Raw genomic sequence first — 24,155 nt, 5'->3', positions numbered from 1 at the left:
TTTTCCGATGGCTGGCCACTGTTTAGCATGAACGGTAACGCCAGCCAATGGAAAAGAGGGGCGGGGCTTAAATCCTGCTAGTGAAAGTACTCAAAAACATAAAATTTCACCAGCGAGACTGCGCATGAGCGCAGCCTACGCTAGCCGAGACCTAACCAGTGATACTGCGCATGTGCGCAGCCTACGCTAGCTGAGCCCTAAAAAGGGGGCAGCATCTTATGTGGCCGAAAGAGACCCAAGCGGACACATACAGATAGCCTCTGGTACTGGACACTTTCCCTGATTCATGCACATTAGAACAGTAAACGTTGCTGCACCCACAATAATGTGCTGCATAGATAAATACAAATAAGGTCCCAAAGGCGAGACCAACTGCATTGCAAATGCTTACTTTTTACTCTGCTGCCACAATAACACTTTGGATTTACAACTTAATGTATTCACAGTGCAAACACATATGCAGACATAGGCTGTTTAACATATGCAATGAAAATTCTGGCCCGTCATCAAAAGTACCTACTATGCAATATTTTGCTTTTAAGTTCACCACTTACTATGCACACCTCATCTTTTGACACCTTTTCATAACACTCTTGTTCGAGGGCGCAGATCAACTCAGCTAATGCAGCCTGTTCAGCAAAAGGGTCCTACTCCCTTCTTCCATAGTTAGACCTATCATAGCGCGACTCCCGTGGCGGACGCCTGGTGGAGCTAGTCGCACGATACCAAATTTTAAACTGCTTCAGATTTTAGCCGCTGATTTATTTTTTTATTGTGTTGGTGTGTGTTTATGGTACTGGGTACTACCCGTGACTCCTTCCTATTTCTCTCTTGAGGCGGATGCCGGGAGATCTCCTTCTGTTCTGTGATCTTCTGTGAGGGGGAGTGTGCCTTACACCTATACGGGGCAGCGGTGCGCTTACCCGATTTCCCCTGACTGCCACGCTGATCCTCCTGTGCAGAATCCATCTGTTTGCCCCCCTCTCAGCCGATTGAGGAGCTGAGGGGCATTGTGGGATCTGGAGGCTGCGCTGTAGTTCGGTGGCCATTTTAGTTGAGGCAAGCTCGCTAGTCGGCGGACTAGCCTTGCTGCCTCACGGGCGGGAGCTATAAATTTAGACGGGGATGGCTCCGCGCAGCGGACGCGTGCAGCGTGCGCGCCTGTCCCGCGCCAAATGAGCGCCTAAGGAGAGCATGTCTGCGCCCGTCAGCATCCCGGAGACAGACGGGGGCGAACGTGTAGGCGACTCCCAGTCGCAGCCACTCAGGTATTCTGGATTGCATCAGTTGAGTTTGAGAGGTAGCAGAAATTGCGCCTGCTCGGTGCAGGGTCGTTGTTTTAGAGGGAATTTTCTTTGCAAGGGGTGTGGATGGTCTCTGCATGAGGTCTTGGGCGGGTGGGCCCCGGCAAACGTAGGACACTCTTGTGCACCTATGTTGGGTCAGGGACCGCCTGTGCGCAGTATTTCCTGTGCTCTACTGAATACGAGGTCCGTAAGCAAACATGCGCAGGACCTTTTTGACCTTCTTTCACACTCTAAACCTGCTTGTCTTTTCTTAACGGAAACATGGTTGGGCTAGTTATCCGGTCCGGATATTGCAAATGCTCTGCCCCCTGATTACTTTATGCTGCGGAAGGATCGGGGCACGGGCAAAGGTGGGGGTGTGGCTCTGGTGATCGACCGTCGCTTTGAGTGCTCTATGGTCCCCACAGAAGATATCCCCGGGGCTGAAGCTCTGGGATTCTGCCTGACTATTTCACCAGCTCAATCTTGCGCGGGTTTGTTAGTTTACAGGCCCCCTGGGCCTATTGGGTCCTTTCACAAGGGGCTATATTCTGTGATTACGGCTATGAGTGTGCAGTTTAAGCACTGCGTACTTCTAGGCGACTTTAACATCCACATGGATGCGCCGGATGCAGCTGATTCCATCAAGCTGCTAGACACTACCAAACCTCTTGGCTCCCTACCTTATTTAGCTTCCCCTACCCACAACAAGGGGCATATGCTCAATCAGATTTTTTCTACAATTCCCATCACAGTTGCCCTCCCTCAACCTGTGCTGTGGTCTGACCATTTTTTGGTCAATTTTGATATTCAACATAAATCAAGCCCCTCGTCCAGAGGGACTGGACCTATCCCCCCGCCTTCGTGTGCCTTTCATAAAGGGTCTCCTGATATAGTCGCGCAGTATCTACTGTCCCATCCGTGCCAGTCAACAGGCGATTTGGAACAGGACCTGGACTTCTTTCAAACATGGTTAGCGCAGTGCCTTAAGGAGTTGGCCCCTCCTCAGCGGAAGCTTAGGAACTCTCAGCGCGCTTCGGCGCCTTGGTTTACGCCTGTGCTTAATACCAGTCGTAGGTTTTGCAAGAAGGCCGAACAAGCTTGGAGCTCAAATTATGATGAGCCCCTTAAGGAGGTTTACAGGCAGTGCGTTAAGGTTTACCACAAGGGAATTTTTGTGGAAAATAAATCGTACTTTGCTAGGAGGATTGAGGAGGCCTCTAATACCAGCAAATACATTTTCCTGATTGTAAAGGAATTCACCTCTCCGGCCTCTATCACTCCTAAACGCTCCTTTTCGAAGTCCTGGGTTACTCAATTGGCAAGCTTTTTTGCTAATAAGATCATTAGTATCCAGGCAACTTTCTCTCCAGCTGCAGGGGCAGCAACCTCCATCATGGCTCGGCCCTGCCCCCAACTTGCGTTGGGGCAGCCATTTCTTGCTAATTTCCCTCCTATTGCACCACAAGACTCGCTTGAGATTCTATTGAAGATGCGATCGGGGTCACCTCTGGACCCCTGTCCGGCCAAGTACCTTGCCAAATTGGCACACGTGATTAATCCTATGGTCAATCCAATTTTGCAATCACTCCCTTGAGACAGGAGTCGTGCCTCCAGCTTGGAAGGAAGCCTTGGTCCTTCCCCTTCTAAAGAAGCCGGCACTAGATCCAGGCACCCATGCCAATTACCGTCCTATCTCGCTGCTCCCGGTTCTGGCTAAGGTGACTGAGAAGCATGTGCAGGCAGTTCTGGCGGATTTTGTGGAATCTCACGGCATCCTCCATCATACTCAGTCCGGTTTTCGGGCCAACTTGAGCATGGAGACCGCACTGCTTGAGGTGTCGGAAGCGATCAAGGAGGTCCAGGATAGTGGAGGAAAGGCACTGCTGGTGTTGTTAGATCTGTTGGCGGCCTTTGACACCGTTCCTCATGACCGTCTCTTGGCTAGACTCTTGGAGATTGGGCTAAGGGAAACGGTGCTAAGGTGGTTCGAGTCCTTTCTCTCAAATCGGCAACAGACAGTCTGGGCCCCACCGTACTCGGCCGCAGTACCGCCATTGGAGGTGGGAGTCCCCCAGGGGTCGATTCTTAGCCCCACTCTCTTTAATATCTATATGTCCCCTTTGGCAGTGCTGGCCGAGGCCTGTGGTGCCCAGATTGTCTCATACGCCGATGACACCCAGCTTCTCTTCACCTGTAGTAAGAATAGGGACTTTGATGGAGAGCTTATTAAGAACTTCTTGGGTGCTGTATTCGGCTGGTTTTATATAAACCAGCAGAAATGCAACCCAGACAAATCTAAGCTCCTCTTCTTTGGGTGTCCACGGACCCATGTTGGAAGTCCTGGTGGCCGGTTGATATCCACCCTCCCTCTGCGGAGACGGGGATGGCAAAGAATCTGGGAGTCAAGATGGACACCGGCCTGTCCCCTAAACCACAGAATCTGGGCCTGGTGGGCGAATGCTTCAGGATACTGAGAATGCTCAGGAAATTTCTTCCTTTCCTATCCATTGCCCACAGGAAAAGTACGGTGCAAGCTTTGGTAGGTTCCAGGCTTGATTACGCCAACATGCTCTACCTCGGCCTCCCTGATTTTCTTCTCTCATGTCTGTAGGTGGTGCAGAACTCGGCCGCTCGTGCAATCTTCGGCCTGGGCCGGAGGTCTCACGTTGCGGGCCTACTGAAATCCCTCCATTGGCTTCCGATACGGAAACGCATCGAGTTTAAGACGCTGACCTTGGCATTCAAGGCACTCCACGGCTCTGGTGCTGGCTACCTAAGGAAGCGATTGAGATTTCACGTTCCACCTAGAGCACTTTGCTCTGCGTTCCTTTCATTGGCTACTATCCCGGCAGTTAGGCGCGCTCGCATCGGGGGTCGCTCTTTTGGATATCTTGCACCCCGAGCTTGGAATGCACTGCCACTGTCACTAAGAAAATGTGTGACCCTATTGTCTTTTAGGAAGGAGCTTAAGACGTGGCTGCTTTGCAATTAATTCCCCTCTGCTGTGCTGTGCGGTGTTGTGTTGGGTCTGACAGCGCCGGGACACTAGGTTCGAGTAGCTGAGCTCTTAATAAAACTCTATATAACATAACATAACATAGCATATTGTTGTAACCCAGGACGTCTCTTCATTATGGGTTTTTCATTTTAGGATAGCTGTGAGGAATACAAACAGACCACCAACTATAACTAAACACTGGCCTTAATACAAACCCAGACCTATTATATTTTCCAAGTGTATTTTAGTTTTACCTTGTCAACAACATCAAAATAAATGAGCAGAATTCTAACTAACCATAGAGTGAATATTATTTATTTTGTTCGTCAGCACCATTTTCATGATTTGAAATAAGAATTTATGAGAAAATAATTCAATGAAAGATTGATAATGCAAGATTAAACTGCTGAAAAAAAAATGAAAACTATACTCTCAGCTCACAGTATACCTGGTCTGGATTTTATGGGGAAAACAACACATTTCGGAGATAAATCATAACCATATCGCATAATATCACTAATTAAAAGTGTCTGTCTTTGTCCTAGAAGTTTAATCTTGATACAGTGGCGAGAATGGATGAGCATGATTCAATCCTCTTAATGCCCCAAAAATATAAACTTAATCTAGGCGTCAGGGTTCTAGAGCTTGCACTGATGTTTTTAGTTCGTCAGTGGCAAGGAAGGATTGAAGTTTCAAAGTAGTTTCAGTAGGTAGATGGCTCTTTTTGCCAAATTGTTTACATTGTGTGCGTCTGTGAGTATGACATTTGTATTGAGTGTAATGCCCAAAATAGACAGTTGCTGAAATCCTTACCTAAGATCTAGCTACTTGGGTAGAGTTTACCAATTAGTCATTTGGGAGGTAATTAGGATTTCACACACTTTAAATGTATATGCTAAGAGCAGCATAGCCCCTTCAAGAACTTTCTACGCCCCAGGCCATCTGCCCTATGCCCTTTTATTGACCTGAATGACCCTTTAGATGCCCGTACTGTGACGGGCAATCCCGGACTGAGTGTCACATGTGTGCCACTTTCCTTGATGCTAGGCTACCCATGCTCACAGGCAGCTTTGCTGGGAATCTCTCTTTGCATGCAGAGCCATCCAATAGCATGGAGCAAAAGGAGAGGGTGGATATACCTCATGTAGAATTATGGATGGGTAACTCTTAATAAGGATGTTTTTCATAAACGAGTACTAAGTAACATTACGGAGAGAACGAGTAGAGTCAAGTATGGCCTCCCGCATTTCATCTTCTACAGCTGACATTAGGACATCTGCAGCCCTCAATGGGTTTTCTGAAAAACTGGGGGGTAGGCCATTTGCAGCTGTTAGTAAAATATACAAGGCTAAATGCATCTCAGTTGCATCATATGGTGGCTCATTGTGGGGACATAGGGGAGTGGGACCCATACAGACAATGGAAAACTAATTTTTATAGATCTGTTCTGGGCGTCCCTCAGTCAACCCCGTCCTACACCGTCCATATGGAATTGGGGGAAGGCTACATCTCAGACCTGATTAGAACAGCACCTTTAGTTGCCTGGCTGAGGATGTGGCTTAATACAGAAATTCCTCTAAATCATATCATAATGAGGGACTGTTTGACCCTAGATAATGTATACAGGATTAGGTGGTTGATGTATATTAAGGAAAGTTTTTTGAGGTTGGGGAGGCCTGAACTTTACACTGTTATTGACTCTATTACATCTGAAGATATTGTTTACACCAAAGTTGCAATGAAGGAGTTCCTATCCCTGGAGAGGGAAGAAATCGAGCTGAAGAAACCCTGTGTCAGGGCCAGTTTATTGTTGGCTATACCTAATGGTCCTGACAGTTACCTTAACGTGGTGACCCATCCCTACCACAGGTTTATTTTAACTCGTTTTCGATTTAATTTGATACATTTTAACTTGGGCTTTTATCCAATTTGGAGTACCCCTGAAAAGGCACCACCCTGTTCTTGCGATTATTTCTCTGAGCAAAGCACTATGCATTTTATAATGTTTTGTTGCCATTACAATGAAGCTCGGAGATTGTTTCTTGTACCTATACTCAAGGAAGCAGGATTCATCCAAGTTAGACCTGCTCTTATTTATTTACAATTGTTACAAACTCCCAGGATTATGTTTCACGTGGCTAGCTTCCTGGTGAGAGCTATAAGAAGCAGGAACATCAGACTTAAAAACGTGTCTTCCACCCTTTGTAGTATAGACCAGCATCCTAGTTAGTTTGTTTGCTGGTGACCTTTTGGGTCAGTATTCTCAGAATGCAATGTAACAGGGTCTGTAGCTGCCAGTTCTGAACATCTTGTTGGGGACCCTCTTAGCATTTTTAAGCCTTTTAAGCCTTCCTTGCACTTTAACACTTTGCACTTTAGCACTTTGCACTTTGTATTATTCATGCTGATATAAAAATGTACTATATTGTATGTTGGTTTTTAACTTGTTAATCTCAAATTGCTTTTTAATTGATCCTAATGTATGTGTTGTTTGTATCAATGTATTATATATTTGCCATTGTCTTTGTATGATATTAAGTTATCGCAATAAAGTATTTTGACTGACTGACTGAGTACTAAGTAACATTACGGAGAGAACGAGTAGAGTCAAGTATGGCCTCCCGCATTTCATCTTCTACAGCTGACATTAGCTGAGTAGGAGTAGAGGAGTCATAATGTGTCCCCCCCCCCACTGTGTTTATTAAACCTGATGTTCTGTCAGCCGCCCCTTTCTTCATCTTTCCATTCCTCCTCTCCAGCACTCAAAGTTTAAAAATGGCGCATGGCATCCTACAATCCCTCTCTCCTCACAGAGACACCTTCAGCAGTATCCTCTCTAGAGCACCGGGTATGCAGCCACACAACTAGAACACCCATTGCCCAAATATGATGACCTCCCTTTCCCTACTTGTGATGCTTCGCTTTTTTTCGATTGCCCTTTCCCATAAATTAACTTTGTCTGGAACTCTGCTTTACCGACCTCCAAACTATGCTGGAATCTGGTGCGCCACCATTCCAGAACTACTGGCCCCTCACATTTTAAAATCTGCTAATTTCACACTGCTCAGGGATTTGAACATCGATTTAGAAGACCAAAGTGTAGCTATGATACTATTTTTATTGCGGACTTAGGAATGTTGAACCTGGCCCGTGTAACTCTGGTCCTCCCCATGGGGCTGACCACCTTCTAAATCCACACTTCCCAAATATGAGACTCCTATACCTTTGATCTAGTCAGATCACTTAGCTGTTCCTTTTGCTATTCAGATCTCAACTAACCGTTTCTACAAAGCTGCACAAAATAGTCACTAAGTCCATGATCTGGTCTAAATTGGATGTCCCGGCCTTAAATTTGCAGCTCCTGCGTACCAAATCTGCTCGAATAGAAAAAGCTGATTATGATCAGGTTATTGTTGATAGATGGTTTGCTAAATCTATGACTGTCATTCTGCCACCTTCTTCACTTCATTCAGCTAGATTTCTCCTGCCGGTACCCTATTTTCCATGAATCCCTCCGACTAGAACGAAAGTGTTGTAAAGCACTAGAAAGACTCTGTAGAAAATCCTATACTGAAGATGCCAAACTAACTATTAAAAACAACAATCCACTGTGTTTTCTGATACAATCACGAAAGCCCACAACTGTCCAAAGTTACTCTTTAAGGTGGTCAGAGCACTTTGTGACCTCTACAATGTGTCTGCAGCTCCCCCACTCTCTCGGATTTAGTGCATGGAGCTTGCCCAGTTCTTCATCAAAATGGTGGCAGACATCCATCTTCATCTGTCCAAAAGCGTTAAAGGTAATCCTTTACTTAGGGACACAATTGGTGCTTACCACTCATAAAATCACTCACAACAAAATATTAATGACAGTGTGAGGTGATCTGATGTTATTCCTTTTATGTTCAAAAACAAATGGAGGAGTACCCCTGTGAGGCCTTAGTAGATGAGCCTCGGAACTATATTGTGGTGCACGTAGTGCCCAACCAGCCAAGGACAGCAGTAGTCCTTAGGAAGACCCCTCACTCACCAACCTGGTTGGTGACATGCTTCATCATCGGGGTCCCACCCCGAGGACCGAGTGCCAACGGGGTGTGCTTCGACAACTGATTACAGTGGAGCGGGTATTTATTATTATTTTTTTATATGTGCAGTGCAATGGTTAAAATAAGTGATTTAAAAAGTATCCAATGCTACTCACACCTGGATTTTATTCCGGAGTGATTGGACACTAGGTAAAAAGATATGTAACACCTTTGTCTAATTAGGAAGCCTGTGGTGTTAGCGACGTGTTGTGTATTAAAAAAGGGCGCATGTATTATGTGATTAGAATATAGGTCTACATGTTTCAACCATTTTATTATTATCGGTTTTCATCAGGACCAAAGTGAAAGATCTGGGTGGTACACTCATGCTAAGGTGTGCCCTGCCCTAGATCAATGTGTAAGCAAGAACCACAAAATTGTGGTTCATACAAAAAGTAAAGCGATCTTCTTCCTGGTTCTGGAAAAAAAACCTGAAATATAAAAGTTGAAGGAAAGGAGGCTGGGACCACAATAACACAGGACAAACAATTTGTCAAACAAACGACACACATACATGTACGAAAGTGACAGCCATCCAGGGGTGTCAAAGTCATGGTGAGCAGTGCGTGATCATGTGACCCACACTAGTTACATATTCTCCCAAACTGTGCATGTGTGTTTCTAAAAACATAGGATACATCCCATTCATAAGTGTGATATGAGCTATTGCAAGGTGATGAGGGACGTGGATGGAGCCATTGATCACGTGTCAGGGTAGTATAGTTGCCAACACAATTATAGATAAACACCTAAAAACCACCTTAATCCATTTCGCGATAAACAAATACATATATGCGTGCAGATCGGGTCCTCTCAAAGTGTAGTAAATGAACATATGCATTTACGTTTCCTTAGAGATAGGCTTACTCAGATTAGAGAAACTATTAGCTTCACGGGCGTCCAGGTTCCAATGGCGGACCACTCACGTGATCTAATTGGTAGGGAGACAGGGAGTAGCATCAGGCCGTAATCGTTCGTGGTTCGTCGCCAAGCCCAGACAAAACACAAAAAAGAACTTACTTGTGGCTGTGTCCTAGAGGTATATTAGCCTACTTGGTAACCTGCATGGCGCCCCGTGGGTAGTGACCCGCGATCGGTGAGTGCTCTGTTATTAACGCGAATACTCGATTTCAAGAGCCAGGCCACGTGGGACTAAGCAGCCAATGGGAATGGACCACACAGGGAACAAGCAGCCAATAGTGGTTACTTTCAAATAACACGGCATCGAAGCCGTCCGTAGTCATGGTAACGCTACTTGAACTAGCTGTCAGTCTTTAATAAAGTTTTTACGGCGAGTTGTGGGTTTGGATGTTCAATGCGATCCGGGCAGCTGGTGTATTGTCAGTGATCCCAAATGTAAATGGGATACATTGAACGTTTAAAGGGGGGATAACAAAAACGGAGTGTCTTGAACAGAAATTGGACAAAAAGGTTACAATCAATCTATTTCGCTGTTACAGATGCCAAGGGTACCAAAGGCAGCTACAGTGCTTTGTGCTGCCAGTGTATCAAGAATCAGATTCATATAGGCGTCCAGTGCCTAGTGTTGAATTATAAATACAGAGAGAGTCAGGACAGTATACTGGGAAAGCCCCTTGGTAGGGGCAATTTTCCCATGATGAATTCCAAGGTATATTGTCGTTAAGACCAGTTTTGTGCGAGGAAAGCCTATATATCCATCTTTGTTCCTTTTTCCATCAAGCGCTGGTTTAGATTATTGCCGGGGGTGATTTGTTCTATAATGGTCCATCTCAGATCATCAGGGGTATGACCAGATGTGAGAAAATGCTCAGTTAATTTTGTCGTGGACTTTTTGCACCTGATGTTGCTCCTGTGCTCTCAGATCCTGAGTTTTATTTTCCTACTGGTCATCACTATGTACTGGAGATTACACGGGCAGGTTAATCTGTATATGATGTTGTCACTATTACAGTTCGTGTTGCACCGAATGGTCCAAACCTTCCCGGGTTCCAGTGCTAGAGATTTAGTATTGGTAGTTAGTGGACAAACGCTGCAGTTCCCACATTTGTAATGTCCAGTGACCTTAGGAAGGCCCCACGCGTTGAGTACTGTAGGACTATCCGTGGGATTTTGAAGTGGTCTGGTGTTGACCACACTATCCCTAATACTCCTAGCCTTTTTGAATGAGAATAATGGTTTTTCCCACTTCATTGTGCCAGTGTTCAGAATAGACCAGTGTTTGTTTATGGCCTTGGTCACCTGGTTGGATACAGAGCTATATGTGGTAACGCACGTTAAAGGTGCCTCCCTGGGATTTTCTCCATGTTCTCCAATAGTGCATCTCGTGGTTGGTTGCGGGCACGTTTCTGGCATTTGTTGAGAATCTTATTAGGATACCCACGGTCTGTCAATTTACGGGTTAGATCCTTAGCCTATTCCTTATAATCACTGATCTTGCTACAATTTCTGCGGATTCTCAAAAATTGGCCTTAAGGGAGATTTTTTCGTAGAGGTCTCGGGTGGAAACTCTCAAATCGCAAGAGATTGTTCTTGGTGGTAGGTTTATAGTGTGTTATGGTTTACAAGTGACCGTTCTCTTTGATGATTTCAAGGTCAAGGAACACCATGGTTGTGTTGTCCTTCACACATGTGAACTTGAGGTTCTTATCACTGGAGTTAATCCATCCATGGAAAGCAAGTAAAGTGTCCTCAGGTCCCTGCCAAATGGCTAGGACGTCGTCGATATATCGCTTCCAAAATAGGATATGTGTACTGTAGGGATTCTGGTCACTGAGTATATATATATATATGTCATACTGGCTTAACTTTCCCACCTTCTCCACTATCCTACAACCCATCAAGTGAGGTTGCCCATTAGACCCTTTACCACCTACCAAGCTTTGCTTGTTGGATCCAATGCAACTACAGGTGGTGTTAAATCTTTTGAACACCTCTCTACATAAATGCCTTGTTCCACAGAGCTGGTAGCACACTATCGGACTTCCGTTCTTAAAAAAACTTAACCATGACTTGTCGATTTGGTCGACCTTTCAACCATTATCTCTGCTACCCGGACTCTCCAAAAATTTTGAGAAGCCTGTAAATGCACTTCCTACATCTTATGTAGAAGCCCAAGAGATTTTTTCATCCTTCGCTGTCAGGTTTTAGTGCCAGAAATAGCACTAAGTCTGCCCTCCTCAAAGTCACCGAACATCTCAGTCGACTACTGGATGAGGGTATTATGGCTGAGCTTATTCTGTTACACCTTAGCACAGCTTTAATACTGTGTCTCACTCCATCTTGCTCGAACTTCTGACATCTCTGGGTCTGGAAGGAAAAGCCTTAACTTGGCTACCATATTTTCTTAAGGACTGCATGTTTAAAGTCTTTTCAGCCAACGCTAGATCCGAAACAATGGCCTTAACATAAGTTGTCTCCCAGGGTTCTGTGCTAAGCAAATATGTGACGTTACACTGCGGTACGTTACATCACAGTTATTACAATGCAAGTCGATACAACAACCTGCACTGGAGGGCGCTGGACTTAGGAATAGTATGATCTCCCATTACAATTCCAGCCTACGTAACAGTAGGGAAGGTGTTGGAATAGTAAATCATACTATTCCTGAATGTATAGTGCCTTCCAGCGCAAGTACCATAACGACTTGCGTTGTAACGTCCGTGATGTAAATGTACCGCGGTGTAACCACCATGTTGTAAAGGTTGTTTGCCGTGCTATACCCTCTGCTATTAAACATCTACATCCACCCTTTGGCAAACGTAGTGGAGAGCTGCTGTTTGACCCTTTTATTTATGCAGATAACACACAAATTATTTTTTCCTTGTCAAGTGCATAGGATCATGGAATTTCTGATCTTAACCTCAGCTTGAGTCAAGTGGCCACTTAGATAAGTGCTAACTCTCTCGAGCTTAGCGGCGATAAGACAGAGGTCATGGTCCTGGATAAGCACACTCAACTCTGGGGCCCCCAACCCTGGCCAGACTCTTTAGGACTTCTCCCCATTCTGCCTCCCAAGGTTAAGAACCTAGGTTTTGTTCTTGATGAAAAACTATTGATGAAACCTAAGGTGTCTAAGGTCGCCTCCACTTGCTGACGCTGAAATGGGTTCGGAAGGTCATTTGAATGGATCCAAATTTGTCCAGAGGTCTGTGATTCAGGACCTGATTAAATCTAGATTGGATTATGGCAACATTCTATATTTTGGAATAGATCAGGGATCAGTAAGGCTTCTACAGATGGTCCAGAACTCAGCATTCAGATTGATGTTTCAACTTCCTAAGCACACTTCAGTTGCTTCCTTGAGCTGCAGTGACTCAGTCTCTAAACAGGTTCAATTTAAGGCTCTCTGCTACATGTTTAAGGCCAAAGATAGATTAGGTTCATGTTACAATCAGGACCTATTGATACCTTACATACCTTCGCTACTTGAGATCTTCCAATCTAGTCTTTTGCATTGTACCTTGGTTCCATCTGGCCCGGAAGGCATGGCGTTCTTTCGCAGTGTTGGGTCCTAGACTGTGGAACTCTTTTCTCAAATCCCTCAAGCACTGTACGTCTTTGCTTGCATTCCGCAAAGGCTTGAAGACATAGCTATACTAAGTTGGCAATCTGTTGTTTGTTTTTTGTCATGCTTAGCACCTGGAAACACTTTTTGGGTAGCTGTGCACTTCATAAGACTATTAAATAAATTAATGAATAAATAAATAAACAAATAGACAAAAAATAAACAAATACCAGGCATCCTGCCACTCATCCTCATGACCCTCTGCATTATCCCAGCCCCCTTCCTAAAATAAAAAAAATGGTATCCTTTCACCCACTCCAAGCCACCCTCTCTTCTACACCCTATCCTCCCCCACATATATAAACATTATAGTTGGTCTTCTACACACCCACCACGCTCTGTGTCTTTTTGGTCCTAATGTTTGCTCTCTATTATCCTTTAGACCGAGAGGCAACACAGCACTAACAGGCTCTCTGAGAGCCATGTCAGCACAACTTGAACGTTCCTATGACATACCAACACATTAAAACAACTGTTGTTGCTCACTGCTGGGAAGTAGTAGCAATGAAGAACCAGACTTCAAATCCAGTAATCACACTATTAGTGTCCAGAGGAATTTATACATAACATTATTGTTATGTATGTCTCCATATAGGACTGATATCTCAACGTTTGACTGCTAAATTTCTTTTGTGGTGCTTCTTGTTTCTGTTTTCAATTTTAATAAACATTGTGATATTTGTGTTGCATTTCAGGAGAGCTTTCCAGAATTTCAGCTATTTCTTCTTGTTTTATTCCGCAATGCTTGGCTTTGGAACTTGTGTACTACGGCTGATTATAAATATATTTCTGAGCAGCTGGTTGTTTGCCAGAATTGACAGACCTCTGTACCCCAGGGGATATGAGTCCATCGATATGGGTACGTATATGATTTTGCAATTTTATATAGCGCGGACATGGCCCAAAGGCGCTTTACAACAGTAGCATGATTCAAGGGTAAGTTGCGGTTATAATAATGACATACAGACATATTGCATCAGTAGCTGCGGCCAGGACAAAAGCAGCCATTGGACAGGGTTGTGCACGGTTCAAGCATTAATAAAGATGGTGGGAACACGCAATGAAGGTAATTCGTCTCCCAGGTAGAGTACTTAGGTATGTTTGAAGGTGATTAACCCAGGTGTCTGTTAAATAGGAGGAGCTTGAAGTCCTTTTTGAAGATGACTATGTAGGCTGTTAGGCGAGCAGAGAGAGGTAAGGAGTTCCAGATTATTTTGGCACTACCCGAGAATGACTGGCTCATGTACTATTCTCGACTGATGGTGGGAGGTTTCTGGAGCAGGGATTGGGCATTTCTGGAACTGTTCCATAGAATAAGCAAGTACCCTAAGGAGGTTGGTCTTAAAGGGAATACCATTACAATATTCTATCACTGTGGACTTGGCAATGTGGCTCGGTCTTCCTTGTGGGTACATATTGGCTGTTTAGTCAGTGATAACCTGGGCCGAAAATTGAAGCAAATTGTAAGGCTTTACAAACACGATGTCCCAGACAACAATAACATGATCATATGTACACAGTGTTCACTATACTATGATTTCTAGGCGCAGTAGCAATAGAAGACCCTGTCTCCCTATCTCTCATGCCCCTCAGACACAGACATTTTCCCAGAAGAAACATTAGCCCAATGGCCAATCATGATTTCAAGCTTTTTGCCATCATAGGGCAACACATCTGTTTAAAGAATATAAGTAGAGTCATATGGAAAAATCTGCCAAAAATCAGAGGATATACCTTTTGCCTTTGCACCGTAGTCATCACCTTTGGAGTCAGGCGGATGGCAGCCATTCTGATGTCAGAAACGTTTGCAGCCTGCAGTTCTGCCATCCACACATTCAGCATGGGTATGTAACTCCACTAGAAATGATGGTCCTTAAACACTAAATCTAGAGAGGCTGAATCGCCATTAATTTCATGAAAGTCTGACAGAAACTTACAGACTTTCATGGAATTGTAAGTATAATTTAATAACATGCTAGAACGATGGATTTTACCCAGATCCATTGACGGGGGGGTGTATGTATGGTTTATTCATCATTCTGTCCATCATTTGTTTGGGTGGCACTTTTCAACCTAAGTGGGATGGGTATGCCCATACGTGGGTCCCTTGCTTACTTTGCCACTGGATTTAAGCTAGCCTGGCTGATGAGGGGTAATACCCCAAAACTGGTTCCAGGATCCTTGTTTCCGGTCCAGGGAGGACCTGGCTTGGCATTTCAGGTTGGACTGTTCCCATAAGGAATCGGGTCAAGGCTGATTTGAATATAGCTTGGTCCAAACTACGGTGGCGTTGTGAGCAAAAGAACAATGGATTTCATCCAGATCTCTTGACTGGGGTGAATGTAGGATTTATTCAGCATTGTGTCCATCATTTGTTTGTGTAGGAAAATCCAATAAGCATGTTAGTGAGACCAGATATTTGAGCACCGACAAAGTACCCAAATCTTGGGGTGAAAGTAAGTGCTTACATTTTGTATTGCAAATGACATCATTCAACACAGGCATTGATGGATTTTATGCTCAAGGCTTCCCAACTATGAATATTTTCCATTGGCTGATAGAGCAAATTTGTTTTGGAATGCGCCATCATTTTAGCAGATATCTTTAAATGCAGCAGATTTTCCACCACCTCCTTGTAGGTGGAGAAAAATTAGCCACAAAAGCAGTGCTCATGGGCCTTAAGGCCTGAGAAAGTACCCATTGTCGATAATCTCACCAAGAGTTCCAGCAGATGATTTTAGCACTGCGGAGTCATGACTGAAATGGCCCTGAGTCAAGACAAGTGGGCTTGTACTGCAATAGAGAAATTTGCTAATGACTGTGTCAGGCAGAGGAAAACATAATACTTCATTCTCCTACCAATGCAAAGAGGTCCCTGTTCAAAGAAAGTCCAGTGGAAAAGGCAAGGGGCCTAGAGCTGATTCTAGTAGGCAATGGGATGGTAATGGAGTTTATTTGGAGTCTCAGACACCTGAGCAGAATTTCAGAGGTTGAAAAATCGCCTTTAACACCGTGTTATGATCAAGTTTTTGCATCACCCTGGAAGGAAGCACAGGTAAAAAGCATTGTCATAATCCTGTCTACCAGAACCTGAACTCGAATATGTTGGCACATAAAAGTAAGAATATTACATAAAATGCTAATATGTTAAAAAGCAAGTGGTGGCCACGGAGTTTACCTGTTTCCTGAAATGCAATTCTCTGTCAATACAGAACCCAAGACTTTCAACCTGTATACCTGGGGTGGGAGGATATCCCATTTGAGCTAGCCAAACCTCAAAGTTCTACAATCGTCTTGGTTACGGATCAACACATCCATCTTGTTGGCATTCAACTGCAGCATTTTCCTACCTCTGTGGGTATGACACTCATATATCCACATCATAACTTGCATATACGTAACATTATGTGTCTCCTTCCCATTGTCTTCAGAGTCTTAATTTGAGCTATGCATAACAGGCCATACACAACTCAGAGGAGACCACTTCATCTGGCTGTCACCCACCTAAAAAATAGACCCCAGACCCTCCACATAAAACACATGAACAAAGCGCTTTCCAAACAAGGACCAGATATGCTGCCCATAAGAAACAAACCTTTGCTACGATAACATCTCAGAGTTCATTGACTTGCCAAGGCAGTCTCCTCACAACTGTATCTTTGCTAAATCAATTTAAAGATTGTAGCTTGAAAACTTCCACTTACTTTTCTTAAAGGATTTATATGAAACCCACTACTTTGCAACTCTCCCAGACACTACTATCCAGGGAAGAGGCTTGGTAATGAGCATGGTTTGAGATCTGCACCGTGGTGGATCATTCTAAGTGGATGAGTGGTATATCTCTATTCCTTCAACCAGAGGGTAATGTCCCTTCCTAGAAATCCTGCATGAACTGTGTGGCCATACACTACAGATATGGTCAAGATTCAGTGGCGGCTGGTGACATTTGAAAGTGGTGGGGCGCGGAAACTGATAATCATACTGCACCGTAGCGAGCGAGCGAGCGTAGCGAGCGAGCCCGAACCCCCTAAGGAGGGTTCGGGGGGATTTCCCCCCGAGAAAATTTTGAAAAAATCGTGGCAAAATGGTGCATTTTCAAGCAAATTTGAGAAAGCCAGAAGGTTAATAAAGCAATTGTGAAAGTGCAGGTATTACATTATTAAAGAGCTGTCATATAACATAGGTAGCTGCTTATTCAGTATAACCACAGAGCTTCATAACAGACTTCAAGATACAATGCTGAGAACCTCACATATTGTTTTGATTTAAACTGCAAACAACAAAAGAACCAACTAAACAGGTTCAGGTTGTCAGGCTTTTTTACCAGGTGCTGTAAATAAAAATATAACAATTTATTTTTGAGACATTGGGTAAATCAAACAAAGACTGGGGGGGTGAAACATAACGGTACCATTTTTACCTTGCAGTATTCAATAGCTAACTGTTGTATGTTAGGATTTTAACTTACGAACTGCAAGTGACAAAATGATTTCTCTGACAAATGCAGTGACTCACTGACCTATTTACAGCATTTTGTGATCTGCATCAGGTACATGTTTGGGCCTGATATATTTTTACTAAAGGGCTGCGATCAGTCTGTTACCCAAGCATTGAAAATGTAATAGGTCGCGCCTTTGATTAAGTTAAAGGCATTTGCTTTGCTAATGGTATTGTATAGCAAAGCAAATGGCTTTAACTTAATGAAAGGCCTATATTAATGCTGCTCTGCAAGCTGCAAGGGTGAACAGTGCGCCCCTCTATTAATTTTACATGTAAGCTAATGAATGAATGATTATAATGCTGCCTTGCATGCTGTGCTGTAGTACACACTGCTTCTTCATCAATATAAAAGTTAAACTAATGGATGAATGATTATTAATGCGGCTCTGCAAGCAATGGAGGGCCCCTCCATTAATAATCCATTTAAACTCATGCAAGGATGAATATCGAAGCTGCCCATCGGCTGGAGATGACACTGGGCCTCGTCGTCAGTACTAAAAGTCAAGCTATTCAATTAATATTAATGTTGTACTGCAGGATACCCTGGATGAATGACTAGGACAGTGTGCGTCATCATTAATATTGAAGGCTAATCAATGATTATTACATGTTCTCGTATGAAAATCAGTGTGTGCAGCCAATGAAAGCTATTGTAATCAATGCATATTAACGCTGATGTGCAGGACGCCCCACTCCTTCATGAATAAAGTTGGCTAAACCATGAATATTTATTCGCTCTTCGGGCTGCACTGGCCGGCGTGGTGCCCCTTCGTGGTAGAGGGCTGTGAATATTCGAGTGACCAATGAGGCTTAATGTTGCACTGGAGCGGTATGCCCATTTACTCAGATGCATCAATCGATATTAATTATATGATGGCTGCACAGGAAGGGTATTATCAATAAATAACAAAACAATGCATAGCAAATCATGTTTTCAGGATGCAAAGGGACAGTAGTGTGCCCAGATAGTAAAAGAAAAGGTGTGCTAATCATTGGGTATAAATGCAGCCCTGCAGGGCACACAGAAAAACGCTGTCATGAATAATATTTTAGACAGAACAATAATATGTATTCTGCTCTTCAGATTGTCTAGAGAGGACATTGCGCCCATCACACATATTAAAGGTAGGCTAATCAGTGGATAATAATGCTGCTCTGCAGGCTGCATTAAAGGACGCATCAGCCCATGCACTAGTATTAAAATCAGACAAATTAATGAGGATATTCATTCATTCAGCCAAGGCTGCACAGGGATGAAACTATGTTAAAGTCAAACAATGCACATTCTTCTCTTCAGGCAGTGAAGAGACATGATTACAGTCACTAGAATAAAAGTTAGACTTATGGGTGGCTGCAGCGGTCAGTGTGACTGGTGCGGTTTTGTGCTCGCGTTTTTTGTCAAAGTTTAATTTAACCTAAATAGACATTTAATTCGAGGCAAGGCGCTGGATAGAGTTCAAGTTCTGCTTGCCTTGGATGTATTGTCAGATTGTGTGTCTGCTGAGACAGGGCTGGTGCCAACACGAAAACAAACATGAGGGCAGCGGAGGGGGCGGTGGCACTCACTGGAGAGCATTTCTGCTGCTTGAAATAAATTGCTGTGGGCAACGGTTGACCTCTTTCACATCAGGAACAGGGATGATCATGTGAATCATATCATCCCTGTTCCCTCGGTTCAACTTCAAGGAACATATAATGCATTAGATGCATCTCGAACAGTCCAACTGGAGCTTCCTCGGCTGCCGGGGAAAAAGGACCACCACGTCCCCGAAGATTTCTCCCCGAGCAGCTCTCCCAGGAACTCCCCCTGCTTCTTCAGAAAGTTGCTGAGCATCTTGTAGATAAAGACACATCAAACATGGTCACTCTTTTAAATAACTTAGTCAGGTGCGATTTCCCCAAAAGTAAATACATTTAAAAAGCAAGCATTTACAATGCAATAGGTCTCGCATTATTAAAGTTTGAGCTTTTGGCATTGTAAATGGCAATGCCTTTTATTCATTTGTTTTTAAAACCTACAATCCGTGCATAAACACGCACTTTGAACATATAGTCCTTGCTTACAATGAGCAAGGCTGGCAGTAAAAGAGACTGCCAGCCTTGCTTCTCATAAGCATGGACTATAAGTACAAATCGCTTGTTTACGCACCAATGCAAATGAATAAAAGGCATTGTCATTTACAATGCCAATACCTCAAACTTTAATAATGCGAGACCTGGAACACGAGGGACTATTTTACTTCTGAAAAGTACGTGCCACCCTATGTTAAAATCGCTCTCCTTAGTACATTATGTACACAAAGGAACCCTTATTTTAATTGTTTTGCACTGCAGCAAGTATTTTGTATTGCTATCATTAGTGCTCAAGTGTGAGTGCCAAACCTATTGGCTTTACAAATGTTTGGTGCACAGTGAAAGCATAAGAGAGGGAGAGTGAGGTGGAGTGTGTGTGTGGAGTGTGTGTGTGGAGTGTGTGTGTGTGTGTGTGTGTGTGTCATGAGTGTCTAGTGTGTGTCATGAGTGTCTTGCTTGTAACGGTATCTGGGCCTGTCAGAGGCTTTAAATTAAAGGCATAGGCCCTGTAGAGTCCCGAGGGAGTAAGTAGTGATGCCTCCTCCACTTCTGACATCACGCTGCCCCTCCCTGTGATGCGAGGGGTCAGTGGGAGTCAGAGCTGGATTTACTAGCACTCTCCCATTCATTCCCCTAGGTGTTATGACGTCAGAGAGGGCAGAGGTGTATGGGTTTGAGGATGAGCTCCAACAAGCATGCTGAAAGCACTCCATCAGCACTCATCAAATCTTAATTTGGACCGGGGCTAGACTGCTACAGTGTAGGAACTTGTCCTAGGTGGCCTCAGTGTGTGTGCAGAGTCTCGGGTGCTAGGGGAGAATGAGATTCTGGTATGTAATTCTGCGTGAGAGAAAGAGTGCAGATCTAGCGCTCTTCATCCAATACTGGGTCACAGTCAAATAGAAGCATTCTAGAATGTTATTTTGCTTGATTGCATCTGGTTCTGATCCGAGGCCTTCTGTGACACTAACATTTTAAAGGATTCCCCCGGGGAAAATATCCAAAGAGGGGTCTTAGTCCAGCACATCCCCTGCTTTTAATGTGTCTGGTTGGTTTTGAGGCCTCCTTTACTGAAGCGTCCATCCACTGAAAAAACAAGGAAAGGTGAAGCAATTTGCCTGGAATCACAGGGTGCTAAGCCAGCGCCAGGACTCCTGTCTGATTGCCTAGTTCCAAAGTCATCAGCTCTGTAATGACCCATCCTCTCCCAGCCAATAACATCGAGGGATTCTAGACACTGAGTCTGAGCACAGCCATCGCTCACCACAGCAAGAGAAAACATACCAGAGGGAGCACTTTACACAAGCACCAGTTAAATAATACAGGGACGCATTCATATTGTGAACAAGGGAAGGTAAAGCGATTTACCTGGAATCACAGGGTGCTGAGCCGGCGCCAGGACTCCAGTCTCATTGCCTAGTTCCACAGACAGCAGCTCTGTAATGACCCATCATCTCCCAGCCAATAACATTGAGGGCTTCTAGGAACTGAGTCCGAGCACAGGCAGCGCTCACCACATCAATGAAAACAAACTTGTGGGAACTTTTTACAAAAGCACCAGTTACATAAGACAGGGATGCATTCATATTGTGAACAAGGGAAGGTGAAGTGATTTGCCTGGGATCACAGAGTGCTGAGATGATGCCGGGACTCGAATCTGATTGCATAGTTCCAAAGTCAGCAGCTCTGTAATCCATCCTGTCCCAGCCAATAACATGGAGGGCTTCTAGGGCACTGAGTCTGAGCACAAGCAGTGCTCACCACGTCAATAGAAAACAAACCAGAGGGAGCGTCTTACATGAGCACCAGTTACATAAAACAGGGACGCATTCATATTGTGAACAAGGGAAGGTGAAGCGATTTGCCTGGAATCACAGGGTGCTGAGCCGTGCCGGGACTGCTCACTACAACAAGTAAAAACAAACTTGTGGGAGCTTTTTACATGAGCACCAGTTGCATAACACAGGGACGCATTCAAATTGTGAACAAGGGACGATGAAGCGATTTGCCTGGAATCACAGGGTGCTGATCCGGTGCCGGGACTCCAATCTGATTGCCTACTTCCATAGTCAGCAGGTCTGTAATGACCCATCCTCTCCCAGCCAATAATATTGAGGGCTTCAAGGCACGGAGTCTGATAATAGGCAGCGCTCACCACATCAAGAGAAAACAAACCCGAGGGAACGGCTTACACGAGCACCAGTTGCATAACACAGGGACGCATTCCACCCATTTCAATGTTTCTGTGCGCGGGGCCTGGTGTTAAAAGGCTGATTCATCGGACCGTTCCATCAATGTACAGGAACTGAAGGAATAACATGGGGTCGTGTCACAATAGGCACTACTGAGTAATTTAACACTCTATGTATGCACTTCTCAGCACCCTTGCAATACATTTAATGGGAGAGTGGCACTTCTCAGTAGCAGACAGGTAATCGAAATGTGAGCACCTGCACTTTTCTATGTCCATTTAAAACTCTGAGACTCGTGTATGTAAACTGCCATATATTAGTAAACAATGCCTTGCATGTTAATTGGCCTACCAGAAACCATGGTCTTTTAAAGCACAATTTAATACAAAAACTTAGCTGATGTAAACACAAATCTGGGCCGAGCAAGCATCGCTTCATTTTTAAACACGCACAAAGTTATCACACTCTGTGAATGACTGTGCTCAAATTAAATACATGTTTTTTCCATCACTGCACACAAATCTAAAGATGCCAGCCCAGCCACACCAACAAAAGTAAGAATATCGGGTCCGAAACCCCTGCACTTTCTGTCCCCGGTGCTTAAAGGGTGTTCAGGTGTTGGTGGAAATACATGCGAGTGTGATTCGAAAATTTGAGCAGCCAGCATTCGCAGTGAGATCTGCTCGGAGCGCACAATCCGTGCTGTGCATTGCTTATTCCAGCTAAATCCACAGAGCCGGGGTCTGCAGCGCTGCTCCTCGACTCAAGCTCAGGACGTGCCCGTAAGCCCCCCCAACACCCCCAACTCAATGAAGCTGCCCTCCTGACCCTGCCCGCGAGTCCCCCTGAGATCAACAGTTCAAGACTGCAAACACGGCCACGGGCCACCGACGAGCCACACTCAGGCGAGGGCCACACTGACACTTTGGCTAGCGGCACGCACGGGCACAGTCACTATAAAAAACTTACGTGGTCCGGACCCCCATAGCAACTGGGCACTGACTGGGCACACAACACAACTGCACTGGTCGGCAGCAGCAGGCAGGAGCACACCACAACGACGACGAACTGCGGAGCAGCGGAACTGGTCACTCACGCGTTGACTCTGTGTTTAGTTCTAGAGTCTACTTTCACTTACTACTACTTACTTGTTGTAGTTGTGTTCTGGCACGCGCCATGCGCGGTGACGTCGAGACAGCGTTCAAATGGCCAATCACCTCGATATGGCTGGATATAGCCATATGGTGATTGGCCATACAGTGCGGCCCCTCAGCTGCCAACCAACACCCACACGCGGCACCATCCTGCTGCAGCAGCCAATCCTGGCGCAGCGTTACCAGCAACACTGCACCAGGATTGGGCTACGAGCAGGACACTATCTGCCCTTTTAGAGACCGGGGACCCCGGGTCCCTGCCTGACAGTGCCTGTGCTAAAGAGGGGGGGAGGGAAGGTCTACCACTGCAGCGCATGCGCGGGCCAGTCAAAATTGTGAGTACTCCTTCATTCCACATGCGTAGTCTGAGTCTCACTCTCCGACACTGCTCCCTCTGCCTGTGCGCTGCCTGTCACTCTGCCGCAGCCCCGCCCCCACCCACCACGGCCCACTTCCATATACCATGCCCGATTCTGTCGGGCTTGTCCCGGCCGGTAGCGCGCAGTGCGCTCAGAAATTTAATCAGACAGAATGCCTTTGAGAAAACATTCTCAAATGCTTGTATTGATGTAGTGCGGTCGTCCATGGCTAGTGGGGCAACGCCCCAACGCCCCCAATGGACGCACCGCCACTGTCAAGATTCCAAAGTGCCTTACTCTAGTCACTTGATTGGTATGATCAAATCCTTAGCTGAGGGAATTATAAACTCTACAACTTCATTCAAAAGCATGCTAATGAATTCTGCAACTGGCTGCCATTGAGGTGACATCTCAGACTTCCTGAGTTGTTCCAAAAACCGTACAATATATTTTACCAGCATGGCCCACACATTGAATTGCTATTTCCCTAGATGTTTGCCAGCATTGCCGACACACCGGGAATTCTTGTTAAGGGAAACAAGCTTGAGAACACTGATGTGACCACCAATTATGTGTTTTGGCAAAGTTTCTGACACTTCTCAACCTTTGATGGTTTCCGACACACAGCGTGGGGAGGGAATTTGGGGTAAGATTTTGAATTTAGGGGCAGATGTATCATCACCATCATTTGCGATTCTTAAATAGCGATTTTTCAGAAATCGCTATTTAAGAATTGCAATTTGAGATGTATGTAGAAAATCGCTATTTTTTAGCGATTTCTTAAAATTTCTTAACTGCTATTAGCAAATTGCTAATCGCAATTAAGGAATAATTTCCCATTCATTTCTATGGGCCAGGAGGCCCATAGGAAGGAATGGGAAGTTATTCTCAATTTGCGATTCGCAATTAGCTAATCGCAAATTGAGAATAATTTCAAATGTGCAAGGGTGTCTTAAGGA

General features: G+C 44.8%; 1 protein-coding gene across 1 annotated transcript in view; it reads left to right on the top strand.

The window, feature by feature from the left end:
- The window catches only part of LOC147728924 (stimulated by retinoic acid gene 6 protein-like), a 538,794-nt gene that overhangs the window by 466,089 nt on the left and 48,550 nt on the right, over nt 1–24,155 (top strand). The window contains exon 16 of the mRNA XM_086959168.1: nt 13,614–13,777. Within this exon, the coding sequence (XP_086815294.1) occupies nt 13,614–13,777 (164 nt within the window). The remainder of the gene's footprint in view (nt 1–13,613; nt 13,778–24,155) is intronic.

Source organism: Lissotriton vulgaris, chromosome 2_2 (assembly GCF_964263255.1).
Source record: "Lissotriton vulgaris chromosome 2_2, aLisVul1.2, whole genome shotgun sequence".
Classification (NCBI taxonomy): domain Eukaryota; kingdom Metazoa; phylum Chordata; class Amphibia; order Caudata; family Salamandridae; genus Lissotriton; species Lissotriton vulgaris.
The sequence above is the reverse complement of the archived record's forward strand: the minus strand, read 5'-3'. Positions and strand labels throughout refer to the sequence as shown.